General features: G+C 40.9%; 1 protein-coding gene across 1 annotated transcript; it reads left to right on the plus strand.

Annotated features, from left to right (window-relative positions):
* Nucleotides 1–113: 113 nt before the first annotated feature.
* On the plus strand, nt 114–21,117 carry nfic (nuclear factor I/C). Its single transcript, XM_088350017.1, has 13 exons — nt 114–485; nt 4,052–4,222; nt 7,469–7,645; nt 7,704–7,887; nt 8,183–8,254; nt 9,378–9,452; nt 9,689–9,821; nt 9,878–10,002; nt 10,069–10,182; nt 13,034–13,182; nt 13,239–13,410; nt 14,499–14,596; nt 16,790–21,117. Exons 1-13 carry the CDS (start codon nt 483–485, stop codon nt 16,808–16,810), a joined length of 1,494 nt encoding a protein of 497 aa, XP_088206143.1. The 5' UTR covers nt 114–482; the 3' UTR covers nt 16,811–21,117.
* The last annotated feature ends 1,628 nt before the right edge of the window (nt 21,118–22,745 follow it).

Genomic DNA, 22,745 nt, shown 5'->3' on the forward strand with positions numbered 1-22,745 from the left:
GTTTTTCGCCGTTTGTCCTTATTTGACTCTTGTCTATTGCTTCCTTTTGAAATGAGTTGATTGGTTGGTTGATCATGACGTCACTTTAATGGGGTTTCGGTCACTTTGAGGGCGCCGCTGCCAAAAATGAGGTCAAAATGCTAATATGCTAACTGTGGGATTCCCTTGCAGAGCTGGGGAGGGTATTCCACTCCCCCCTCCCATCATGCAACGCGGCCGGTTAATTATCGTTATTCGGTAAAGTTCCTTGACGGGGGCAACGCGGAAAGGCGACTGTGCTCTGCCGCAGCCTGCCGGGAGGGGGAGAGCGGCGAGTAGGAACGGGAGGTGGGCTGGCCAGGGCTCGTCGCGGGACCTTCGTGGATTTCCCGCCCCCCCTCCGCCGATGGCGTGGGCCGCCAAGATGGAATGAAAAGCGAAGGCGAGGCGGCAGCTAATGGGCCGCCCCTGACATCCAAAAAGAATCCCGGTTCGGTTCGGAAATGGTAGGACAACAAGACATTAAATTCGGTTTTTAGTTCTTAACCACCACCATCCCCTCCCGAAAAGGAACATAGTTGGGGTAAACAAATCTGACGAAACTGCTCGGTTTGTCCGGTCCAAATGTCCCGTATCGGGTTAGTGACGAACTTCATTGAAATTTTAGCACATTTCCACTCCATGTGCGCTTTGACAAACACTTGCCGTTGTTACAAAATAACCGCCGACCCTTATTAAAACTTGGCACTTTTAGCTAAAATTCGGATTTGAAAAGATAAGCAACAAACGATGATTAATCGTCATTATTATTGTTTTTAACTTTAGAGTTCCGTCACTGTCGGTTGGAAGGCTTCTCTGAGGCGGAAGTGAGCCTCCGAAATAAAGATACAATTCACTCTAAAATCCGAACCGGGCTTTTGGATCAACTGACGCTGACGCCGAATTTGTCCTGAGACTCGGTTCTTGCGCCTTTTTTATGCGCAACGCCGGACTTTTGTGCCTCGGACGTGGGTCTGTTTGTTTTTGTTTTATTTTGAAGGAATTTAAGCTGCGGAAATGAATCTAGTCCGGCCTAGCGGGCTGCCAGGCCCAGTTCGAGTGGTTCGGCACCAGCGGAGGAGTTTGCGCGTGCGCGGACTCATGCGTGCAAGTGACGTTACTCAGCAGAAAATGGCCGCAGTCGGACTGACACTGTGGTCCGGATCAGCGGTTCTGGTTCGCTACTGATGTATCGACACATTTGTGACTGCAAAAAAAGTACAATATAAAGTTCAAATCAAGCAGAAAACACGTTCTCAATTTTGTGGTCCGAGAGAGAAATTAGGATCGGTGCCTTTTAAGCATACCAGTCAACCCCTTGAGCGTTTGTAAACAAGCGTTGGGTGCGCATTGTTGGGGCAGGAAAAAAATTACCGTACTAGCTTATTGAAAGAAGTCTAGTCAAGTCATTTTTATTTGTATAGCCCTTAATCACAAAGAGTCTCAAAGGGCTGCACAGGTTATTGCAAACCACAGACTATTATTACAGACTATTATTGCACCATCCCCTGGTCTAAAACCTACATGAGGGCAAGGAAAAACTCAAAAACCTCAACATGAGGAAAATGAAGAAACCTTGAGAAGAGACCGCACATGTGGTAATCCCCCTTGCAGGATGACCAGGCTGCAATGGATGTTGCAATAACAGACAATACACAGACACTGCCAACTGCCAAAAAATATAGGTTATTCATATGCTATAGAAGAAAGCAAAAATGACAAGAGAACAGTAATAAATAGAAAATTAGCTGAAGTGCTGCTACCCGCTGCGTCCGTGCGCCCCGCCATGTTGCTCGTCATCCAGAAAAAGATCATAGATGGTAACATCTATAATAAGCGCAAGTAGCTACATTGAACTCAGTGATTGAAGTCTACAACAACAAAATAAACTTTTTTTTTTTTTTTTTTTATCAGCGCTACACATATATTGTGTGAGCCACTTTAAGGCTTTTGTTTGGGACTTTTTTACTTCGTATACTACGCCGGTCCAATTTGGGTAAGGAACATGTAAAATACAGTAATACCACGGTTATTGCGACTAATGGGGGGGGGGGTGCAGAACCCCACGTAAAACATGAAAATCCACCAAGTAGAATCCTTTAATTACTTATTTATTGGTTAATTTATTACTAGAGAACAAATCCAATTGAAAGGCTCAAGTATTTGTTTCATAAATAAAAGTACCGTACTATATAAACCTTTTTCTTTTTTTCTGTTGAATTATAATTTTGCTGTTTTATTCTGGAATTTTATGGATTAATAGCTGGAGCCACTTTACATGATACCCAAAAATGGAAAATCAATTTTACCTTCCGTTTCTGTCCTACAGAAATCAAATGTTTTTTAAAAGCGCCAGGGAACCACTAGGGAGCAGATTTTGTGGGTGGAGTGGTCCAAATTTGTTGGCAGTGGAAAACATCTTCCTCTGTTCAACCAATCAGAAATTGGAACACAATGCACAGTGAAATTTCGCAAAGTAGTGAACCAGCTATATCCGAAACGCAAAGTGGAAGGTGTGTCTATACCCTTTTTTGCCATCAAGTTAAATGGATGAAATAAGTGGCCCAGATAGAGGGAAGATCGGGCCTAAAATTTTCAGCCGGGCGCAAACCTAGTCCCAGGTTTATAAACCCGAACCCGACGGATTAACTTCATTGGGGCGGCAGTGGTTCAGGAGGTAGAGCGCTCGTCCTGGGATCAAGAGATCGCAGTTCGGCTCCTCTGTGTTACATGTTGAAGTTTCCTTGGGTAAGACACTGAACCCCTAATACCCTCAATAAGCAGGTTAGCGCCTTACATGGCTGCACGGCCGCTATTGGGAAATGTGAGGCATACTGTAAGGCGCTTTGGGAAGTCTTGACTTGAAAAGCGCTATAGAAATGCAGATCATTTCATTTCATTTGATTAACGAGCCCGAAATAAACCTGAAGCTTTAGTTTGCCCACCAAAGGAAACACGAGCTTCACTCTGTCTGTGTGTACTTTAGCACCGAACTATGCGTTTCGGTTGAACTACGTAGCTTGGGGTTTATTTAGGGCCGAGTCCCTCAAATCATGTGTGTACTGCGAGTGCAGCTACTAAATAAACGTTTTGGCGCCGAAGTGCGCATCTTGGCGACGTGCAGCGAACGAAAGTGAAACTGTACAAAATGGCACCAAAAAGAAAATCAAATTCTGCACATTAAAAGCTGCAAATAGTGAAAGATTTGGCCAAAATGCAGAAAGTCTGTAAAGCTTGTAAGCTATTGGCAAAAAGCGGAAATGACGTCTGACTTGAGGTGGCTGTGCGTCTTTTAGCCCAACACAACGGGTTAAATGTATTTGGAATTTGTGATTTTGTGTTAAACTGATAGTTAGGCAAATATATTATTTATCAAAATAATTATTTGAGTAAAAGTAAGTGCTTGCTGGTCAGATCCTCTGCGAAGGGAAAAAAAACGGCGAGAGAGAGAAGCCCGACCGGCCCGACTTAATGATTGAAGTTTTATAACCAGTTCATATTAACAGTAACTTAGTTCAGGCATAAGTTTAACTTTAGGATTGACTTTCCTTGGCCTGCAGCGATCATTCGTGTTGATGGAACAACACATAATAATGTTAGCATTATTGATATGTATATTATTATAAAAGATCTACTAGCTAGCACCAGCACATTGGTACCTCCACTTACGAATTGAATTTGTTCTGGGAGTAGCTTCGTAACATGAAAACTTGGTAAGGAGAAACGCATCTTGTATCTAAATGCATTAATCCATTCCAAACCCCGCAAAATCACAGTAATTTTTTTTAATAAATCATAAAAGAGCATCTGTACATGAAACAAATGCAAAGGCCCATTTCCTCTTGGAATTGTAAAAACTATCTTGTTCCTTAAAATTGCATTATGTGACCCCGTACATACATGAGCTATGTTTATATCAGAATTTTTCTTGCAGTAAATCCATTGGCCCCTAAATAATTTGAGTTTGAGACCCTTGTTCCTGGAGGAGCAAAATTGTGGTTTATTTTTCTTTTTATGTTTCTTTCTTTGTTAGGACGAGTTCCATCCGTTCATTGAGGCGCTGCTGCCGCAGGTACGCGCCTTTGCCTACACCTGGTTCAATTTGCAGGCCAGGAAAAGGAAGTACTTTAAGAAGCACGAGAAGAGGATGAGCAAAGAAGAAGAGAGGGCCGTCAAGGACGAGCTCCTGGGGGAGAAGGCCGAGGTGCGTCAACAAAAAAAAAAAAACAATCACGACATTAAAACAAATCTGAATCAAACACAATGTGGTTGAAATAAACACATATTTCTCCTTCAAAACAAGGGCATATGTCTCATTGAAAGTGAGATGATAGATCTTTAAAATCAGCCAATATGTATCCTAATTATGTAACTGCAGCTGACCGGCTAGCACGTCTGTGTCGCAGCTCTGAGGTCATTGGTTCAAACCAGCTACCAGCCTTCCTGTGCAGAGTTTTCATGTTCTCCCCATGCTTTCGTGGGTTTCCTCCGGGCACTACTGTTTCATCCCACATTCCTAAAAAAACATCCATGTCAAGGTGTGAATGAGCAAGTGAGTTTATCTGTGTGTCCTGCAAACTGGCTGGCAACCCGTTCAGAGTGTCCCCTGTACACTGCCCGAAGATGACTGGGATGGGCTCCAGCACCCCCACAACCCTACTGAGGATAAGCGGTGCAGATAATTGATGAATGGATGTATCGTATAAAAACATTATCTAAAGGCGTACTGAAAAACATTTGCATGTTGCAAGATAAAAAAACTAGATAATTCATTGTTTTTGATTTTTTTATTATTATGTTAAAAATAGTCCAAAAGTAGTCCAAATAATTTCTCATTTATTCTTTTAAATAAATGGGCCGTTCATCTGTTAAAAATGAACTTTTTGAGTTTTTTAAAAATGTATTTCTTGTTTTATTTGACCTAATGAGATAATGTTTTTAAAATCTAGGGATTACAAGTCAACGTGAGTAGTTCAGATTGAGAACTAATCTCTAATTGAGATTTGCTTTTTTGGACTATGTATAAAACCTCAGTAATTTTTTCCTATGAAATCAGTTGATATTTATGTCCCCTTTTAAATGAGTAGATGACATCTGTCCTTTGAAATTACCCATAGCAAAGTTTAGAAAATATAAAATAATCAATTGCAATTAGTTTTTAGCTAGTCCAAAAGCCGTCCAAATATTTAGTTTATTTTGTCAAATACATAGAAAATCATTTGTTTTAATTGGTCCCTTGTTATTTTAATCTAGGCATTATTAATCATATTCTAAAGTCAAATAACAGAGTAAATTTATTAAATGGCATCATAGTTGCTTTATTGTCCTATATATACAAAAATACGAGAGAATAAATTGACTTAAATATCAGGATATTCCATTTGTCTCAATATAAATGACATAATACATAAATAAATAAATAAGTTGTGTTTGCACATTCGCCTATCAAGGGTCCCAGTTTGAGACTGGGTGGAAACATACAATCGCCCCCCTACTTACGACCATTCGACTTACGCAAAACTAGATGCACGCATTTTTTGGGGGGGATGTCGAAAAATATCCGTATATTGCTTTAGTTAGATTTTGTATTGTGTGCACCTTTTTCCAAGTAAAGGACATTACTGTAGTGCTTCTTTCCGCCGCGTGGCGCTGTGAGAGGTCACCCAGCATCCACCCCGAAGAAGAAATCCGGTTTCTACTTACCGGTTTGTGTGTATACACACTGTACTGTATCGCTAGCATGCCAAGAATTTTGACGTATTATTGTTTAATATCTTGTGCATCCATTCAATAAGAAGAGACGAGCTTTTTCTTTTGAAACGAAAGTGGAATAAAAAAGCTTGATGCAGTTGAGAAAATGGTCCACTTTTTCCCACGCAGGAAGAAGTTGCCCAACTCTCCCAAAAGTTAAACTTAACTCCATCTTTATTGTCAAGTCATCTTTATTTGCAATTGCCTTAATCACAAAAGGCTTCACAGACCACAGAATGTCAACGCCTAATGTGTAGCTTTGTTTTTCAGTACTATGCCTTATCATTCAGTCTGTTTTGTAATGTTATAGAGCATATTATTTTATCAAACGTTTATTTTTCAGTTTCAAAACAATCCAGGTTACTTATACAAGCCTTAAAAATACTTTAATATGGGATGTATGTTTAAATATAAGATTTAAACATACATCCCATACATAATATAACACTGGAGCAACTTACGAACGATCGTCCGAGAACCGAGATAGGTTCCGGACGATAGTTGGTAAGTTGCATTTGTTCATGAGTTGCTTCAGTGCTATATTTTGTATGTTTATGGTTTATATAAGTATGTTTAAGGCTTGTATAAGTAAGCTGTATTGTATTGTACTAAAAAAATAAACATTTAATCCAATAATACACTCTATAAAGATAAAAAAAAGTGAGGTTTAACTTACTTTTAGAAAATTGGCTTCAAGAGTTAGGCGCCTTCCTCTTTTATGGTAAAAAGTGGCCGAAAAAAAGTGATCCAACCATTTTCTCTCAACCGCATCAAGCTTTCTTATTCCACTTTAATTTCAAAAGAAACTGCTCGCCTCTTCTTTACACTTTACATTAACCATATTAAATGGATGCATGAGATATTAAACAATTAAAAAGCTCAAAGTTTTTAGCCCCTTGAGATACAGTACTGTATGTTTACACACGCACTAGGAAGAGGAAGCGGATATTTTTTTCTTCGGGATGAATGCTGGGTGACCTCTCGCAGAGCCACATGCCGGTAGAGGCGAAGAGAAGCACTACATAACTGTCCTCTACTCTGAAAAAGGTGCACACGATCCCAAAAAAATTCGTATCTCCTGTTTTTCGTAAGTAGTCGAATGGTTGTAAGTAGGGGGAGCGTGCGTGTGTAAAATGTTCCTTTATTTCGATGGCGTATATTTGTTGGTCTTTATCTATTCTAGCTTTATTTCCACATGGCAGGATTGCTCAGAGGAAGCTAGAGCTCTTGTTGGTGATAGGAATGAGTGGAGAGGTGTTGTTAATGCATAGTGGGATGTTGGACACGCGTTCTAAAGGATGGGCAGGGCACCTGTATGATGCGGCAGGGGTAAACCATTGAAAACTGTCGGGCCCTGCTATTGAACAAAAGAGTGTGTTGTGTCACTCTGACCCGAGTGACATGGTCGCTTTCTTGTGTCCCGTTTCATCTGGAGGGACAAAAGCATGACCAACCCTGGTTGACGAGGTGCTTAACTTGTTTGGGTGTTTGGGTATTTGGGTTGGCCTTGGTCCCAAAAAAATTCGTGTGTGTTTTTTGCCACTTGTTCCCTTTTTTTATTTTCTTTGTTTTTGTATGTGTCTGTTTTGCTGTCGGTCACCCGTCTCGAGGGATATGACCAGGGTAGATAGATAGATTGGATTGCTCAGACGAGATCCCAGTTTTCAGCCTGTTTTTTGTTTGTTGGTGTTTTTATCAGGTAAAGCAGAAGTGGGCCAGCCGTCTGCTGGCCAAACTGCGCAAGGACATCCGTCCCGAATGCCGGGAGGACTTTGTCATGTCTGTGACGGGCAAGAAGGCGGCCTGTTGCGTTCTGTCCAACCCTGACCAGAAAGGGAAAATGCGACGCATCGACTGCCTGCGCCAGGCCGACAAGGTGAAGTGGGTGGGCAGGGCCAGCCAGGCGGGCAGGACTCACATGCCTTCCTCCCCAGGTTTGGCGTTTGGACCTGGTCATGGTGATCCTGTTCAAGGGCATCCCGCTAGAGAGCACAGATGGCGAGCGGCTGGTCAAGGGTGGGCGCTGTGCACACCCGCTGCTCTGTGTGCAGCCGAGACACATTTCTGTCTCCGTCAAGGAGCTGGACCTTTACCTGGCCTACTACGTCCGGAATAGAGGTAAGATCTAAAAATTCCAGCCTGAAATCCATGCCTAAAAGGTCAATCATTAAATTCAGGTCAGGCTGGGCTTCTCTTTTGCAGAGTATTTTTTTTTTTAGAATTGTTATTATCCACCCATAAGAAGCAAGGGGTCTTTTTCAACTCACCGGTGGATTATCTGAACGCCTGCTTTCTTTTCTTTTTTTTTTTTTTTAATAGATCAAGTCTTACTTCTAGTCCCGAACAGGGGCTAGTCCGCTTCTTTCAGTACCGCCACCACACGTTCTATGGCTCACGTGGTGTTTTTATGCAGAGGCCGAGGGGGGCGGCAGTCCGGCTAGGGTGGCAGCTGACCAGGAAGATGGCGGCAGCAAAGCTGGCATAGGTAACTCGTGCAGTATTTCCCAAACTTTTTTGAGCAAAGGTATTTTTTAAATAAAGGACTTTCCAGGTACACCATCTGTCAAAAATGTTTGAAAGTTATTTTTGGCACCAGATTCATTTGGTTATCTGTTTAGTTATGATTTTCTCCCTTATGCTTAAAGGGACAGTGTTATATTTGACTACTAGATGTCGCTGAATTGTGGCAGGCAACCGAAAACAAGTGCTACATAGCACAAGATAAAATACAAACTAAGGCAGGGTTCAGTCCTTTTTTCTTTAAAGCTAAAAGCTAGTTTTTGTTACTGATTAGCACGAAGAGCTACTATTTTGATATGCATTTCTGATTTTTTTTTTTTACCACAAGCTACTCTGGTGTTCTTACCTATGTACTTACGTTGTATTGACTCATTTTTTTAGGTTTTCACAAGGTTTTAGCTTTTTTGGGGTACCCGCAGCAGCAAAATAGCGGGCAATCGTGTCTGTTCACTCTAAATGAGGCGAATATGTAAAAAAAATATAAATTTCTCAAACTACTAGTATTTTGAAAAATGCATATTTATGTGGTTGTTTACTGCATGCATTTTTGCTAATTATTCAATCAACATTGTTTATTTTCATAAATTAAGTTTTTACCACTAGCTACTTTATTTCTCTCACTGTGGACATGCACCTACAGTGAAAATTTCGGACCCCTCCATGATTTCTAAATGGGAGAAATGGCAAAAGAGCATGGTGTCCAAATGCTTATTGACTTCACTGTATGTATATTTGTGTATATAATATATATTATAAAGTCATCTTCTTCCACTCACTTATATAAAATATTTTTTTTTATTTGAACAATCTTTATTGACACAAACACACTACATCACACGCCAACAACATGGTCCATTACGGAAATGGGACTTGCTGGAAAATAAAAACGACCAATGTGTACAAGAACAGATTTTTTTTTGTTACTATGCTGTTAGAAAGCAACTATACTGGCCAATGGCATGCCTTTTTTGCAAGAATGAAATTGGGCAATTTCCTGCGACACGCTGCTTGAAAAACCCTTTCTTAGCATGTATAGTATGGCACCATGCGTGCTGTATTGTCCTTGACTATTCCCGTTCATATTGCAGACACTCCTGAGTTCCAAGATGCGTTTGTAACATCGGGAGTTTTCAGCGTCACTGAGTTGGTGCAGGTCTCTAGAAGTAAGTCGCTCTTTTACCGGGCTCTCTGCGTTCTTGTAGATGCTTCTGACTCGGATCATTGTTGCTTCATTTTCTCCTGCTTTTCTTATCATTGCTCTCATGCAATGAAAATATCTTCATCGTTTTACCTTTGTGGAATATTTAAAAAAACAAAAGAAAACGAAATATATTTTCAAGACCTATAATCCACCTGTACGCACCACGAGATGATTTTATATTTACGTCTTCGTTTGCAGCCCCGGTGGTGACGGGGGCGTCCGGCCATTTTTCTATGGGGGAGCTGCAGGGTCACCTGGCCTATGACCTCAACCAGGCACTGCCGCAGGCAATCAACATCCGTCGTACTCTTGCTAGCACATCGTCCAGCGGGTAAGTGCACACCCCCAAAAAACACATCAAAACATTGAGATGGTCGTTTACGGCAGGAGCAAGCGGCACAAGTCAAGCTCCATGGAGGACGACGCAGCCAGTCCGGGTGCCGCCGATTATTACCATTCGCCGTCTTCCCCGGGCAGCAGCTCCAGGAATTGGACCGACGACATGGATAGCGGTAATACGATTAGGAAAGAGGAGTGTTGGTGGCCACACTTGTGTTTTATCGCTCTTTGTGTGTCAGGTTCGTCTCCTCCAGTGAAAAAGGCGGAGCTCGATAGCCCCTCTGCCCCTGATGGCTCGCCCAGGTTGTCCTCCTTCACTCAGCATCATCGGCCCGTCATCGCCGTGCACAGCGGTCAGTGACACAGTAAAGAAAAAAAGCCAGGCACAAATCTTGACTCACAAAATAAAAACAAAGTAGAAAAAAAGTGGAGCCATGTGAGGCAGTTGATGATGGATAGGCAAGAGTTTTGAGTCTGGATTGGAAGATGGACAGAGTGGCAGAATTCTGGAGGTCAGTTAGCAAAGCAATACGCCATTTGATAAATCTACTGGCTTGGCTTTAAAAAACATGATTTGTAATACCAGAATTTTAAATTCATAATTTTATTTCCTAAAAGTAACTAAAACAAACGAATTATAATATACATTAGGAGCAAAAGTAGTCTCATTATTTTTTCTTCATTTAGTTAAATAAACTGGCCCTTTGTCTATTGAAAAAAAATAAACAGCCTTTTTTTAAATCAAAAATGTCTTGTTTTTTTTTTCATTTTTATTTTCTTTCTAGACTGCTTCGTGTAATTTAAGTTCAGATTCAGATTCAGATCTACTTTATTGTCATTCTAGTACACGTGTATACAGAACGAAATGTCGATGCATCTGACCCCCACAGTTTCCTTGAATGTACAGATATAAATAATGTTGTATTGTATTTTGGCTACGTATAGTATTTTACCATAGTGCCGATAGTGCAAGAAGAGTAGCTAACCAGATGTGCAAAATGGGCAGTCAGGTTAACAAGTCAGGTACACAGTAACATTAACACTGTAACAATAACGCTGTAATTACAATAGTGCAGAGAGCAATGTGCAAGGAGTGGCAAGCTATAAAAAAAAAACTGCCAGTAGTGCAAAAGTCAGATTAGCAGCCGTTTAGATTTAAGTTAACTATATGTTAGATTGACCATTTAACAGTCTAATGGCCAGGGGGACTAGACTATTGCGGAGCCTGGTGGTCCTGCACCGCACACTGCAGTACCTCTTCCCAGAGGCTAGCAGAGTGAACAGTCCATGATGGGGGTGAGAGGGGTCCCCGGTAATGTTTTTAGCATGGGATAGGCAGTGCTTCTGGCCAATGTCCTGAATGGAGGGAAGTGTAGTCCCGATTATTTTCTCTGCTGTCCTCGTTACCCTCCTCACACTACCCCAGTCGGTAGCGCTGTATAGATATAAGTATAAGTATAAGTATAGATATTCTTAGATTTTTAAAGGAGACGTGATTAAAATGAGTCAACCTCAAATTTTGGGGGGAATATTTACCCTCATTCAGTGGAAACATATCCTCGGGTTTTTAAAAGGAGACTTATGCTCTTTTTTTAAAGAAGAAATTGTCTGACACATTTCCTCTGATTTTTAAAGGTGACACATCCTTAAATTTTAAAAGGAGACATCCTGTGGTTTCAGTATTTATTCGTGCATAGTGCCACCTCTAATTCTCGACAAAAAAAATGATTTGTTTAACTTTTTCTCAGCTCAAACTAAGCAATGTAAGTGACAAACATTTCTTGACAATGTAAACTATGAAACCAATATCAACATAAAATTTACAACGTATTTACCGTATTTTCACGACCATTGGGCGCACCGTGTTAAAAGGTCCATTCTGCGTATCTGGTTCTATTTTTCCATTTAACACATACACAGGGCGCACCCCACAATTTGGCGTGGGAGCCCTTTACTTGCTGCAGCTTTACAACCAGGGTTGGGTAGGGTTACTTTAACTTGATTACTTTCAATTACTTTTGGATTACTCCAATACCAAATATGCTAATAAAAGATGAAAGAAACTAAATATAATAATAATAATTTCCTTTGTATTGTCATTCTTTGTAACAATGTACACAGAACGAAATGTCGATACACCTGACCCGTTGTAGCGAGCCGATGCAGCCGCAGCCAACAGAGGGCGCCGCCATTTTACCAATGTTATAAGTCTTAGGTATGACTCGGCCGAGGCGCGAACCAGCGACCTCCCAGTCTCAAAGCGGGCGCCCTACCATCTAGGCTACTGAGCTGGTATATGAATAAAATAATGACTCAACACGTGGTAAGCTTTCTCTCCTGGCTTTGATCTCAGGCAAAACTAACATAAAATGCGACAGAAACCAAATGAAAATAAATCCAAACAGCTTGCCAACATCATTTTTGCCGTTCCATGTATTCCGTTACTCCCCAAGCCTGCACAAAATTTAGTCATTCTTTGCTTTTTTTCGTTTATCTTTCAGGACCACTTCCTTTTTTCTCAATTCTCTAACATTTGTTTCTGGTACTGTGTGGAAAAATAGTATGATAGTGAGAAAAATGTCAACTCGAATGGCTTTTTTTATGTCATCTATATCAATAGGGGTTAGGATCCGGCGCTCTCGTCGTCACGATTAATGTTCTATTTTCTTATCTTTTTCTTTTGCAGTTCATTCGTTGTTTAGCGATTGGTAATATTTTACTGTAAAACCTCTTATATAATGCGCACCCAAACTTTAAGTTCTTTTTTTTTCCGGTAAAAAAGAAGTGCATTATACAAAAATAAATACCGTTTATTGGAGACATCTCTCATTTGAAGGAAACACTCCCTCTGATTTTATAAGGGCCATATCCTCTCATTTCAAAGGAGATATCTCGTCTGATCCAAATATCTCGTCCTGATTTCACCCTGGTCATCCTGGAAGGGGGATTACCACTTGTGAGGCCCCTTCTCAAGGTTTCTTTTTTCCTCACGCTGAGGTTTTGAGTTTTTCCTTGCCTGCATGTTGACTGAAGATCAGGTAATGGTGTAATTGTAATCGTCTGCAGTCCTTTGAGACATTTTTGTGATTAAGGACTATATAAATAAATGTGACTTGACTTGACTTGTCTGACCCAAAGGAGACAACCTCTGATTTCAACCAAGACAGTGGTTGTGCTTATTTTCCCGGTGTGTTTTTTGTCCAGGAGTGTCCCGCCCTCACCCGTCGCCCTCGTTGCACTTTGCCCCGTCGTCCTACTTCCCGCACGGCGCCATACGCTACCCCCCCCATCTGGGCCAGGACCCCCTGAAGGACCTCGTGTCCTTGGCCTGCGACCCCGCCCACCAGAGCTCGGTGAGTCCCTGTCGCGTGCTCCCTCTTCGGTGCTGATTGTCTCTTTGTCTCCCCAGCTCAACGGCGGCAACCAGCTCAAGGTGGGCGGCGGCCATTACCTGTCCCCGCCCATGCTTGGCCCCTCCCTGGGGCCGCCCCCTTCGCCTCTGCCGAGGCCCGCCCTTCCTGCCGACGTCAAGCCCCCAAGCACCTCCTCCGACGGGGGTGCACGCTCCCCCTCCTCGCCCAGTGAGTACTTTGGCCATCTCCATACAGCAAAAAAATTAACTTAAAATGATATTTTAAACATACAATGGCAAATAAATTTTTTAGTATTAGTGCTGCATGTTTTCATCTCTATGCAGCAAAAAGTTAATCACCATATTTTATTGTGTATAATGCGCACTCATAATTTTTTAGTTAAATTGGCATTGAATGATCTTTCCCTTTTTTTAAGTTCAAACTTTGCGGATAGATGCAACGAGTTTCAAATTCTGGTTGCTGCTCTGAGAGTGCCTAACCTTAGCCACTGTAGTATTAGTAGGTTAGTAGTAGGTTACAGATGACTTACAAAAAGGCAGTAGATTTTATCACATTATCCAGGGCTTGTACGGTTGGTTAAAATATTTGAAAATGCTTGAATTTTAATGTTAGGTTTTTTAAGGATTGAAAAATGCCTACATTTTATGTAAAGTGCTTGTAAATCCTTGAAATATTTGGCTTGTTTTTTAACAAGTCTGCTTAGAAATTAGGCCTACTCTCTGATGGCTTGGATTGCTATTGCATTTCTTTTCCCCTTGTGATTACCAGGTGCATGTTTTAGACATTTGGGTGAGTAGAGTGGCAGAGCTGTCAACTGACCTTCACGTGGTGATAAGTTGGCTCCCATGGTGGGGGAAGATTCAGGTCCGACCTGGCAGACGCAAGTGCGTTGTGAGGGTCTGTTGGGAATTTCTAGCAGGATCTCCTGTCAGAAAGTGTTTAAAATCCCGGAGGGTGTGTTCCAACTACAAGAGAATCATACTGGCAAGGTCTATTCGAGGGTACTGGAGAAGATGGTGCAGCAGGAGCTCGAAAGTAAGATTCAGGAGGAGTGTGGAGCTGCTGCTCCACTACGTTGATAGGAACCAGCTGAGGTGGCTCGGGCATCTAAAACATCAAGATGGAGAGAAATAATCCATTTGTATCGTAAACGATAATAACAAATTTAAAAAATTGTCTCTACAATAACAAAATAATAACGCTAAATATTGTAATTATACCTAAAATCAGAAGATGTAACTTTTTTTGGTCCTAAATTTGGAACTTTTGATTGACTTGTGATGTCATTTCCACAGCGTATTCAGCTCCCGGGACGCCAGGGACGCCCCCCTCTAGCCGCTCCTCTTTTGTGGGTGTGGCCGCCCGAGATCCTGCTGGACTCTACCAAGCCCAGGTGCGTCCTGATCTCGGTCCTCAATTCCAATATGATCCAAATTTCTGCATGATAAGATGGATGCATCCCCAAAAAATATTCTTTAGTGATATATTTCCAAATTTAACGCGCACTGCATGATAAGGCGCATGTACTTAAAGCTACAGTAAGTTAGGATTGCATAAAAATAAATACACACATTTAAATTGAAATAATTTTTTTCACATAACATAAATCAACATTGTGACCTCTGGTTTCACCTCTACAACTAAAGAATCCATAAATGGTTACTGTGCTGTAATCACCTCCAAGTATGATTTTTTTTGCCAATTAGACACCTATTGAACGACGTCCAGAATCACTAGACTTTTTCTTTGTTTTTCTCTTTCTCTCTGTTTCTCTCTTCCTCTCTCTCTTTCTTGTTTTCTCTTCCTTTGGTTCCCTTTTTACCTCTGTTACTCTTAATTTATTTATTTTTGTTTATTTTCTCTTTCAATCTCCCTTTCTTTCACCATCACATTCTCCCTTTCTGTCTCTGTCTTATCTTCCTCCCGCCTTCTCTCTTGTTTTCTCTTTCTCTCTTTATCTCTCATTCTTTCTCTTTTATCTTTGTCTTTCTTTCTTCCTCCTTTTTCTTTTTCTTTCTCTCTTTATGATCTACTAGTGTGGCCCCCGCAGGACTGCATTTTCCACCATGTGACCCCTGAGCTCAAAACGATTTGACACCCCTGCTCTAAACCTAAAATGCTCATTAACTGCATTCGAACCTTGAATAAAACAAAAAAGAGTATTGTGCGATACTGTGAGGGTTTATTGTATTGTGCATCCCTAGTAGATATATTTACATTGTGGCCAGCAGAAACACAATGGACCATTTTAAGCTGTGCCTCTTGCATACTAGTTGCAGCTTGCAGCATAAACGTGCGTAATGTGCAATTTGAAGAGAATATTAAGTGTGTGAACGTGTGCGTGTCTATGCGCGCGTGTGTGCTGTCGTCTGCTCCATGTAGGTCAGTGTGCACTTTGCTGCATTGCAGTAAACCTCATCTCAAAAACTTGTCTGGAAAAAGGCCGAGCCTGCAAAAAAAAGGACAATGAAGCCGACGCTTTCTCAGACTTTATGTCTTCACCTTTTATTTGAACTTGTTTTGGAATGTAGGCATTTACAGTTGAGTGGCGGGATACAGCTTCCCCACCTTTCGACATTTTAACTTTACGGTGTGAAATAAGATGTTTTGAAGCATCACTTAACAGCATTTCGCCGACTAGACTACTTCTACAACAAATTATTTGAAAATTCAAGGTTTGCGGTGTTGGTGCATATGACGAGTCACGTCTCCGATGCCTGTCTGCTCTTGGTCGACGTCATGTTAAATGTTTTACTTCTTTGGGTTTGTGTCACTGCATTATGAATTTACCAATATGCTTTTGACTGCACCTCCTCCCACAATGCCATTCTCTTGCTTTGTTCATAATTCCGTATACCAAACCTGAATTTGTTTAACTATATATTCCAAAGCTTGGAGTGATGCTAAAGGGAAAAGCAAAAACATGAATAGCATGGAAAGAAAGTTTGCAATGATCAAGTAATACAAAAAAAAGGCAAACAGCTACTTTCCCTAAGAAATATGGCCATAACCAATCATCGATCAGGACTTTTAAGAAAAAGGAGGCTATTAAAGCTAGGAAATCTTCCAAGGGCATGACAATCATCCGAAGAATTTTGATCTGCTTTCTCCTCCCTCCACTACTCCATTCTACCAACTCGGTTATCATATTTATGCGTTTTCCTTTAGCATTGCTGCAAGTCTCAGGACCCATAGTAAATTAATAAAGAACCAAATACAGCACTTTCAAATTATTTTCTAAGCACAACAGATTGGGAATTGAGAGAAAAGGGCATTGTGGGAGGGACTTCTGCCTATGACATATCTGTATTTTCACCATGCCATAACGCAAACAAATAGCAGACCACCATCCTATGACGTTGACCAATAGCAGACAGGTATCTTGGAGACATAACACTTTTTAGCCAGACAAATAAATGTTGATGTGGTATCTTGGGAAAAATGTCATAAAGAGGTTATGAAAAAACATCCCACACTGTAAAATGAAAATTTTGCTTGGCAGAGTTGCTGTATCCCTGAGTTCTGTAGATGAGAAAAATGATTGTGTATTATACAGTGATGGACACCAAATATTTGTGTGTTTCAGTCTTGGTATCTGGGCAACTGATAGTGGCCTTGATTTCATCAACCCAGTTGGACCGGGACAGACCGCGGCAATCGGTCGGATTTCCCCCGAAAGGACGTCAATCAAGCCTTTAAGCCCGCCCCTCCCTGCAGGTGCTGCTTTTCGTATATGCAAATAAGCCTTGCTCTTTCCCCCCCCCCCTCCCGAAAGACTTGAGCAAAGGGGGGACTCTTATTCATTCATTCTTGATTTATTTTAAAATTTTCTTATTGACTCCTTTTTTTGCAACATAAAGAGAAACATGACTTTGCAGGCCACACAGTGACAGAGACCCAATGTGGGCTTGGTTTTGGACTAAAGCCTGCTCTAGTGGGCATGGCTTCAGCCTAACATCAGCTCTAGTCGAAATAGGCTGAATGGGGCCTGGCTTTGGCCCAATAAGTGCCCTAGTTGGCGTGGCTTTCGCCTAAAATCTGTCCTCGTCGACATACTCTGTACGGGGGTGTGGTTTTAGCCTAATGTCTGCTTGAGAGGGCGTGGTTGTGGGATAATATCTGCTTGAGTGGTCAGGGCTTTATCTTTGTCTGCCCCAGTGAGTGGCTTCGGCTTAATGCCTGCTCTGTTGGGCTTGGCCCTGGGCTAATGTCTGCTTGAGTGGGCGTGGATTTAACCATATGCCTGCATGATTTCGGCGTGGCTTCCGTCTGCCCAAGTGGGTTCGGCCTAACGGCTGCTCGGGTGGGCGAAGCTTCGACCCAATGTCTACACTAGTGGGCGTGGCTTTGTCCTAATGCCTACTTCAGTGTGCGTGTCTTCGGCTCAGAGTCGGCGTGGCTACATCCTAATGTCTAATCTGGTGGGCGTGGCTACCCCCTAATGTCTAATCTTGTGGGCGTGACTTCCGTCCAATGTCTGCTCTAGGGCTGCACGATTTTGGAAAAATACAGATTTTTAGACCAGTATTGTAATTTCAATGCAATTTTCGATTTTAAAAGAAAAGCGCATTTTTCTGAGCTTGTTTGTTTTTTTTGAAAGAACTCAACCTTCGTGTCAATATGACTCACCACTGTGTTGTCAAAAACGCAGAAAAATCCCTTGTGAATAATATTTTATTCAACTTTAAATGTTATGGCTTTTCCTAAATTTGTTCCTACTGTAGAAAAAAATATTTTATAGTTTTTATTCACATTTCCAGTAAGCTGTATTGAAAAAGTACCAAAATGGTCCTTGAAATGAAGACAACACGAGGTTTAAACATAATGACATGCGTTAACCTTAAGAAAACAGCGCCCTCTCCTGTGGAGGTTGGTTATGTTGCTGTCTGCTCACACGAGGGTGGATGTGTGGCATAGTGTGCTTGCACACTTTGCCTCACCTTTTATTGGCTTGTACCGGCAAAACTTGCCTCTAATTGGCTAGCGCCCTTAAAACCCGAACTGACAATTCTGGTGGCCAACCACTCCATCACTCACAAACGTGGAACTATAAATCCACGAAAAAAACCCGCAGTGTCTTGAGATTGCACAATCACGCTACTTCACATTGCAAACTCAGATTTCGGTTTAACGTGCAGCCCTAGTCTGCTCTAATTGATGTAGCCTCGGTGTGGGCGTGGCTTTGTCCCAATGAGTGCTTTAGTGGGCGTAGCTTCGCCCCAATGTCTGATTCAGTCCACCGAGCCTGAATGTGGGCAGGACTAACGCAATGAGTGGAAATGAGCAAAAACTTTGGAGGTCACTGTCTACGAAAGAAATAAGGGATGCCCTGCCCCTGTACCTCCTGCCCCCTTGATCCAAAGAATTCCACCAGGAATCGGATTTTTCTTTTTTGCACGATTTGTTGGGACAACCACAGTATGTGCCTTGCTTTGAGTTCAACCGCCAGAATGAAAGGGACAAGGAGAATGACGACAATTTTTGGAAATAGAACTTTTCATGGTACCGCTTGTAGAAAACAAAGGAAAAAGTTGCATGATAGCCGGCAGCCTCGGCTACACGTTTGTATCATAATTACTTTCGTAAATGATTCGGATGCTAACCTAAAGACGTGTTGGATAGTGTTGCAATTAAATCCCGCCCACTTTCCCTTTCTGACTTTTTTTTTTTGCATGCACCTTCGGGAAGTGGGCGGGAACACACACTCGCGTGTGTCTAAATCCTCTGAATGTACTTTGAAGGTCCTGATGCTAATCATGCTAAAGCTAACCTCGGCCGGGAGGAAAAATCTTTAGTTTGCACAGCGGAAAAGATCAAGCCATGCAAAGGTGGTCCCAGGGACCTTAGTAAGGCCTTTCCTTTCCCTACGAGGACTTCTTGTCCACCAACCCCCCAAAAAAATCAAAAATATAAGAGAGATTTGGGGGTTTATTTGGAAATCACATTTATGAAATGTGCTAACAAAGGAAGCTGTTCTGCAAAAAATGGTGCATTATTTTTTAAAATGGCTGAAAGCTGCTTTTTTTTTCCTGCTATGACATCTTTTAGAAAAATAACTTGTGTGCTAGCTTGCTTGTAGTATGGAAACAATGCTATTTGGAGTGCATTGCTGTAATGACTCCTATTTAAATTTGTTTTTAGATTTTTATTATACATACATATTTTTGTGGTAACTCTCAGGCTTTTGTTAGTCCTTTCAACAAGTGTTTTGTGAGTTAGCATAAATAATTAGCACTTAACACATTGACAGCATTTAGCATTGTTCACATGCTGCTATGTCTTAACTAAAATACTTTTTATTCCACAATGAAATCTTTTAGGAAAATATTTCATGTGCTAGTAGCATGGAATCAATGCTAACAAAATCCAGACAGAAAAGTTGTTTTCCTGGTAAGACATCATCTTATAGAAATATGCTCGTGTGCTAGCTGGCTAGTATAGAAACAATGACTCGATTCAGAAAGGTGGACTGCTTTTTTTGTTTTGTTTACCGCAGACTCACTTATTTAATTATGTTTTCAAATGTTCATATAGAGTGGTAAAGGTCTGACCTTTATTAATTCCATGCAACTAGAGATTTGTAAATTGGCATCAGTTTTAAGCGCTTAAAAGATTGACAGCACTTAGCATTGTTCACACGCTGCTAACGTCTTAGCTAAACCTTTTTTTCTGCTTCGACATCATCTTATGGAAAAAAAGCACTCCTGTGCTAGCAGGCTAATAGCATGGAATCAATACTAATAGAATCCAGACAGAAAAGTGTACTACAGTATTGCAAAGATGTTTTGTTTTAAATTCTTTTAATTTGGAGGGTAACTCTCAGACTTGGAAGTCCAAGAAACAAGCGGTTTGTGAGTTATCATCAGTAGTTGGTGAAAAAAGGATTGACAGCATTTGGCATTGTTAACACACTGCTAGCATCTTAGCTAAAAGCCTTTTTTCTCATATGACATTCTTTGGAAAAAAATAACTCATGTGCTAGCTAGCTGGTAACGTGAACTAAATGCTAACGAAATTGAAACAGGTCAGCAAAGACTCGAAAAATGTCAACAGCATTAAACATTGTCTACAAGCTGCTAGCATCTGAGCCTGAAAGCTTTATTTTCCTGCTATGACATCTTTTAGAAAAAGAACACATGTGTTAGTCAAGTCATTTTTATTTGTATAGCCCTAAATCACGAAGAGTCTCAAAGGGCTAGCTGGCTAGTTGCAAAGAAACAATGCTAACCGAATCAAGACAGAAAAGGACTGCTGCAAAAATAATTTGTTTTCAATAGTTTTTTGTGGCATCTCCTACTTTTGTAACTCCAGGGAAGTTAGGATTAGTAGTTGGAAAAAAAAAATTGGCATTTAGCATTGTTCACATGCTACTAATGTCATGCTGCGCTAAGTGTTTTACTGGGTGATGTTTATTTTCTCCTCTTTTTTCCTTTTGAATGTCTGGCTAAGCCACCAAAACGCTTTTTTAGTACACTTTGGCGCTTTTTATCCCAAGGCCTTCCTTTTTAGCGTTAGCATCGCTACAAGTCACATGGAAAGCAGAAACAAAGTTGAGGGTGAAGAAAACTGACTTGGCATTTGAGCTAATTCCATGCTAGCATGAAATGTATCACATTTAAGAATATTTTATTTGTGTTTTTTTTGTGGCAGCAATAAGCAATTTTTGGAAAAGGGCTGCTGCTTTTTTAATTTTTTTTTCAAACACTTTTTGGAAAGTATATGCAAAATGTTGAATCTAAACTATAATTTGCATGCTAATTGTGTGACTTCTGGTCACGCGTAGTGACGTCACAATGACATCATCGCAACTTGTACAGTGTTCAATACGACACTGGATGCTGATGGATTCTTTTTACTTTGATTGCCTATGCAAAAAATATATGTAGACATCAATAAAGAAGCTATATCACCACAGCGCATATTCAGAATTATTGTTGTGACATTCTATTGATCGGTTTAGCTGTGCTCACCCGGCTACACGTCATTTCTGTTTAAGTGGCGCCATCTGGGGGCAAGCAGAGTTCATTTACAGTACAGTGGAACCTCGGTTCTCGACCATAATCCGTTCCAGAACCCTGTTCGAAAACCGATTTGTTCCATCACCGAAATCGTTTTTCCCATTAAAAGTAATGTAAAATTGTTTTAATCCGTTCCAACACCCTGAATGTTTACCATGAACGTAAACATGAAGCTAACCCAGGCTAATCGTACGTTCGCGTTAGCGTAATCTTTTGTACGAAAGATTACGCTAACATGAACGTGTAAAAATAAAAAAATCAGGTCGTTTACACGTCATTTAGCACCCGGGTCTCCACAACAAGTGGCTAGCGCTTCATTGGAAAGGGAGCTCCGTTCCAACACCCTGAATGTTTTACGTAAACAAAGCTAACCCAGGCTAATCGTACGTTCGCGTTATCGTAATCTTCGGTACGAAAGATTACGCTGACATGAATGTGTAAAAATAAAAAAAGGATTGTGAATAGGATTTCTTACCTTTGTGGTGGACGGTGGGAGAGAAAAATCATCCAAAGTCTTTCAACCTCTTCCAAAACTTGCGACAGTTGCTTGCTTATAGCGCTAACTTCCTTAGCCGCATCACTCGATTTCACAGCCTCCTTATTCTTTACTATCGTACTGATAGTAGATTTAGCCATGCTGTATTCACTAGCAAGATCGGTAATTCGTACACCTCTTTCATATTTAGCTATTATGTCCTTCTTAAAGGCAATAGTTTTATGAACAACTTGTCTTTTTTCACCTGTCCTGCTTGCACCGACCTTCTTCGGAGGCATAATTAGGGGCTAAAACACCCGTACGCTGCTCAGCATCGCACCCTAGCGTACCGGCGTTCGAACTGCGATTTTTTTTGACCGAACAGCGAAGCAAGAATTTCTCGAAATTTTTGGTCGAACACCGATTTGTCCGAACTGAGAGGCGTTCGAAAACCTAGGTTCCACTGTATTTGATTAAAAAGTCAAGTCAAGTCATTTTTATTTGTATAGCCCTTAATCACAAAGAGTCTCAAAAGGCCTCACAGGATTACGCAGACTATTTTTTCAGACTATTATTACAACATCCCCTGATCTGGAACCAACATGAGGGCAAGGAAAAACTCAAAAAACCTCAACATGAGGAAAATGAAGAAACCTTGAGAAGGGACCGCACATGAGGTAACCCCCTTCCAGGAATACCAGACAGCAGAGGATGTTGCAATCGCAAATAATACAGAGATATTGTCCACGACAAGTTTAGATAATTCATACTATTTTTATTTCATTTAGAAATTATACGGTGAATTATTTTAGTGTTTCATCTTCTTTTTTTAATTTTTTTAAATTGAAGCACAATTCATTTCAAACACTTGATGTATTTTCCCTTTTCTATGAATTGTGGGATGGCAATCGTTTGACTTTTTTTTTCTTAAAAACTCTAAATAAAAAGGGTTTGTACGGGTGCTTGAAAACCTTGTAAATGCTCAGATTTAATATTGTGTTTTCAAAGACTCAACAGCGCTTGTATTTATGGTGAAATGCTTGAAATGT

Source organism: Urocampus carinirostris, chromosome 12, assembly GCF_059441175.1.
Source record: "Urocampus carinirostris isolate Australia breed hairy pipefish chromosome 12, RoL_Ucar_1.0, whole genome shotgun sequence".
NCBI lineage: Eukaryota > Metazoa > Chordata > Actinopteri > Syngnathiformes > Syngnathidae > Urocampus > Urocampus carinirostris.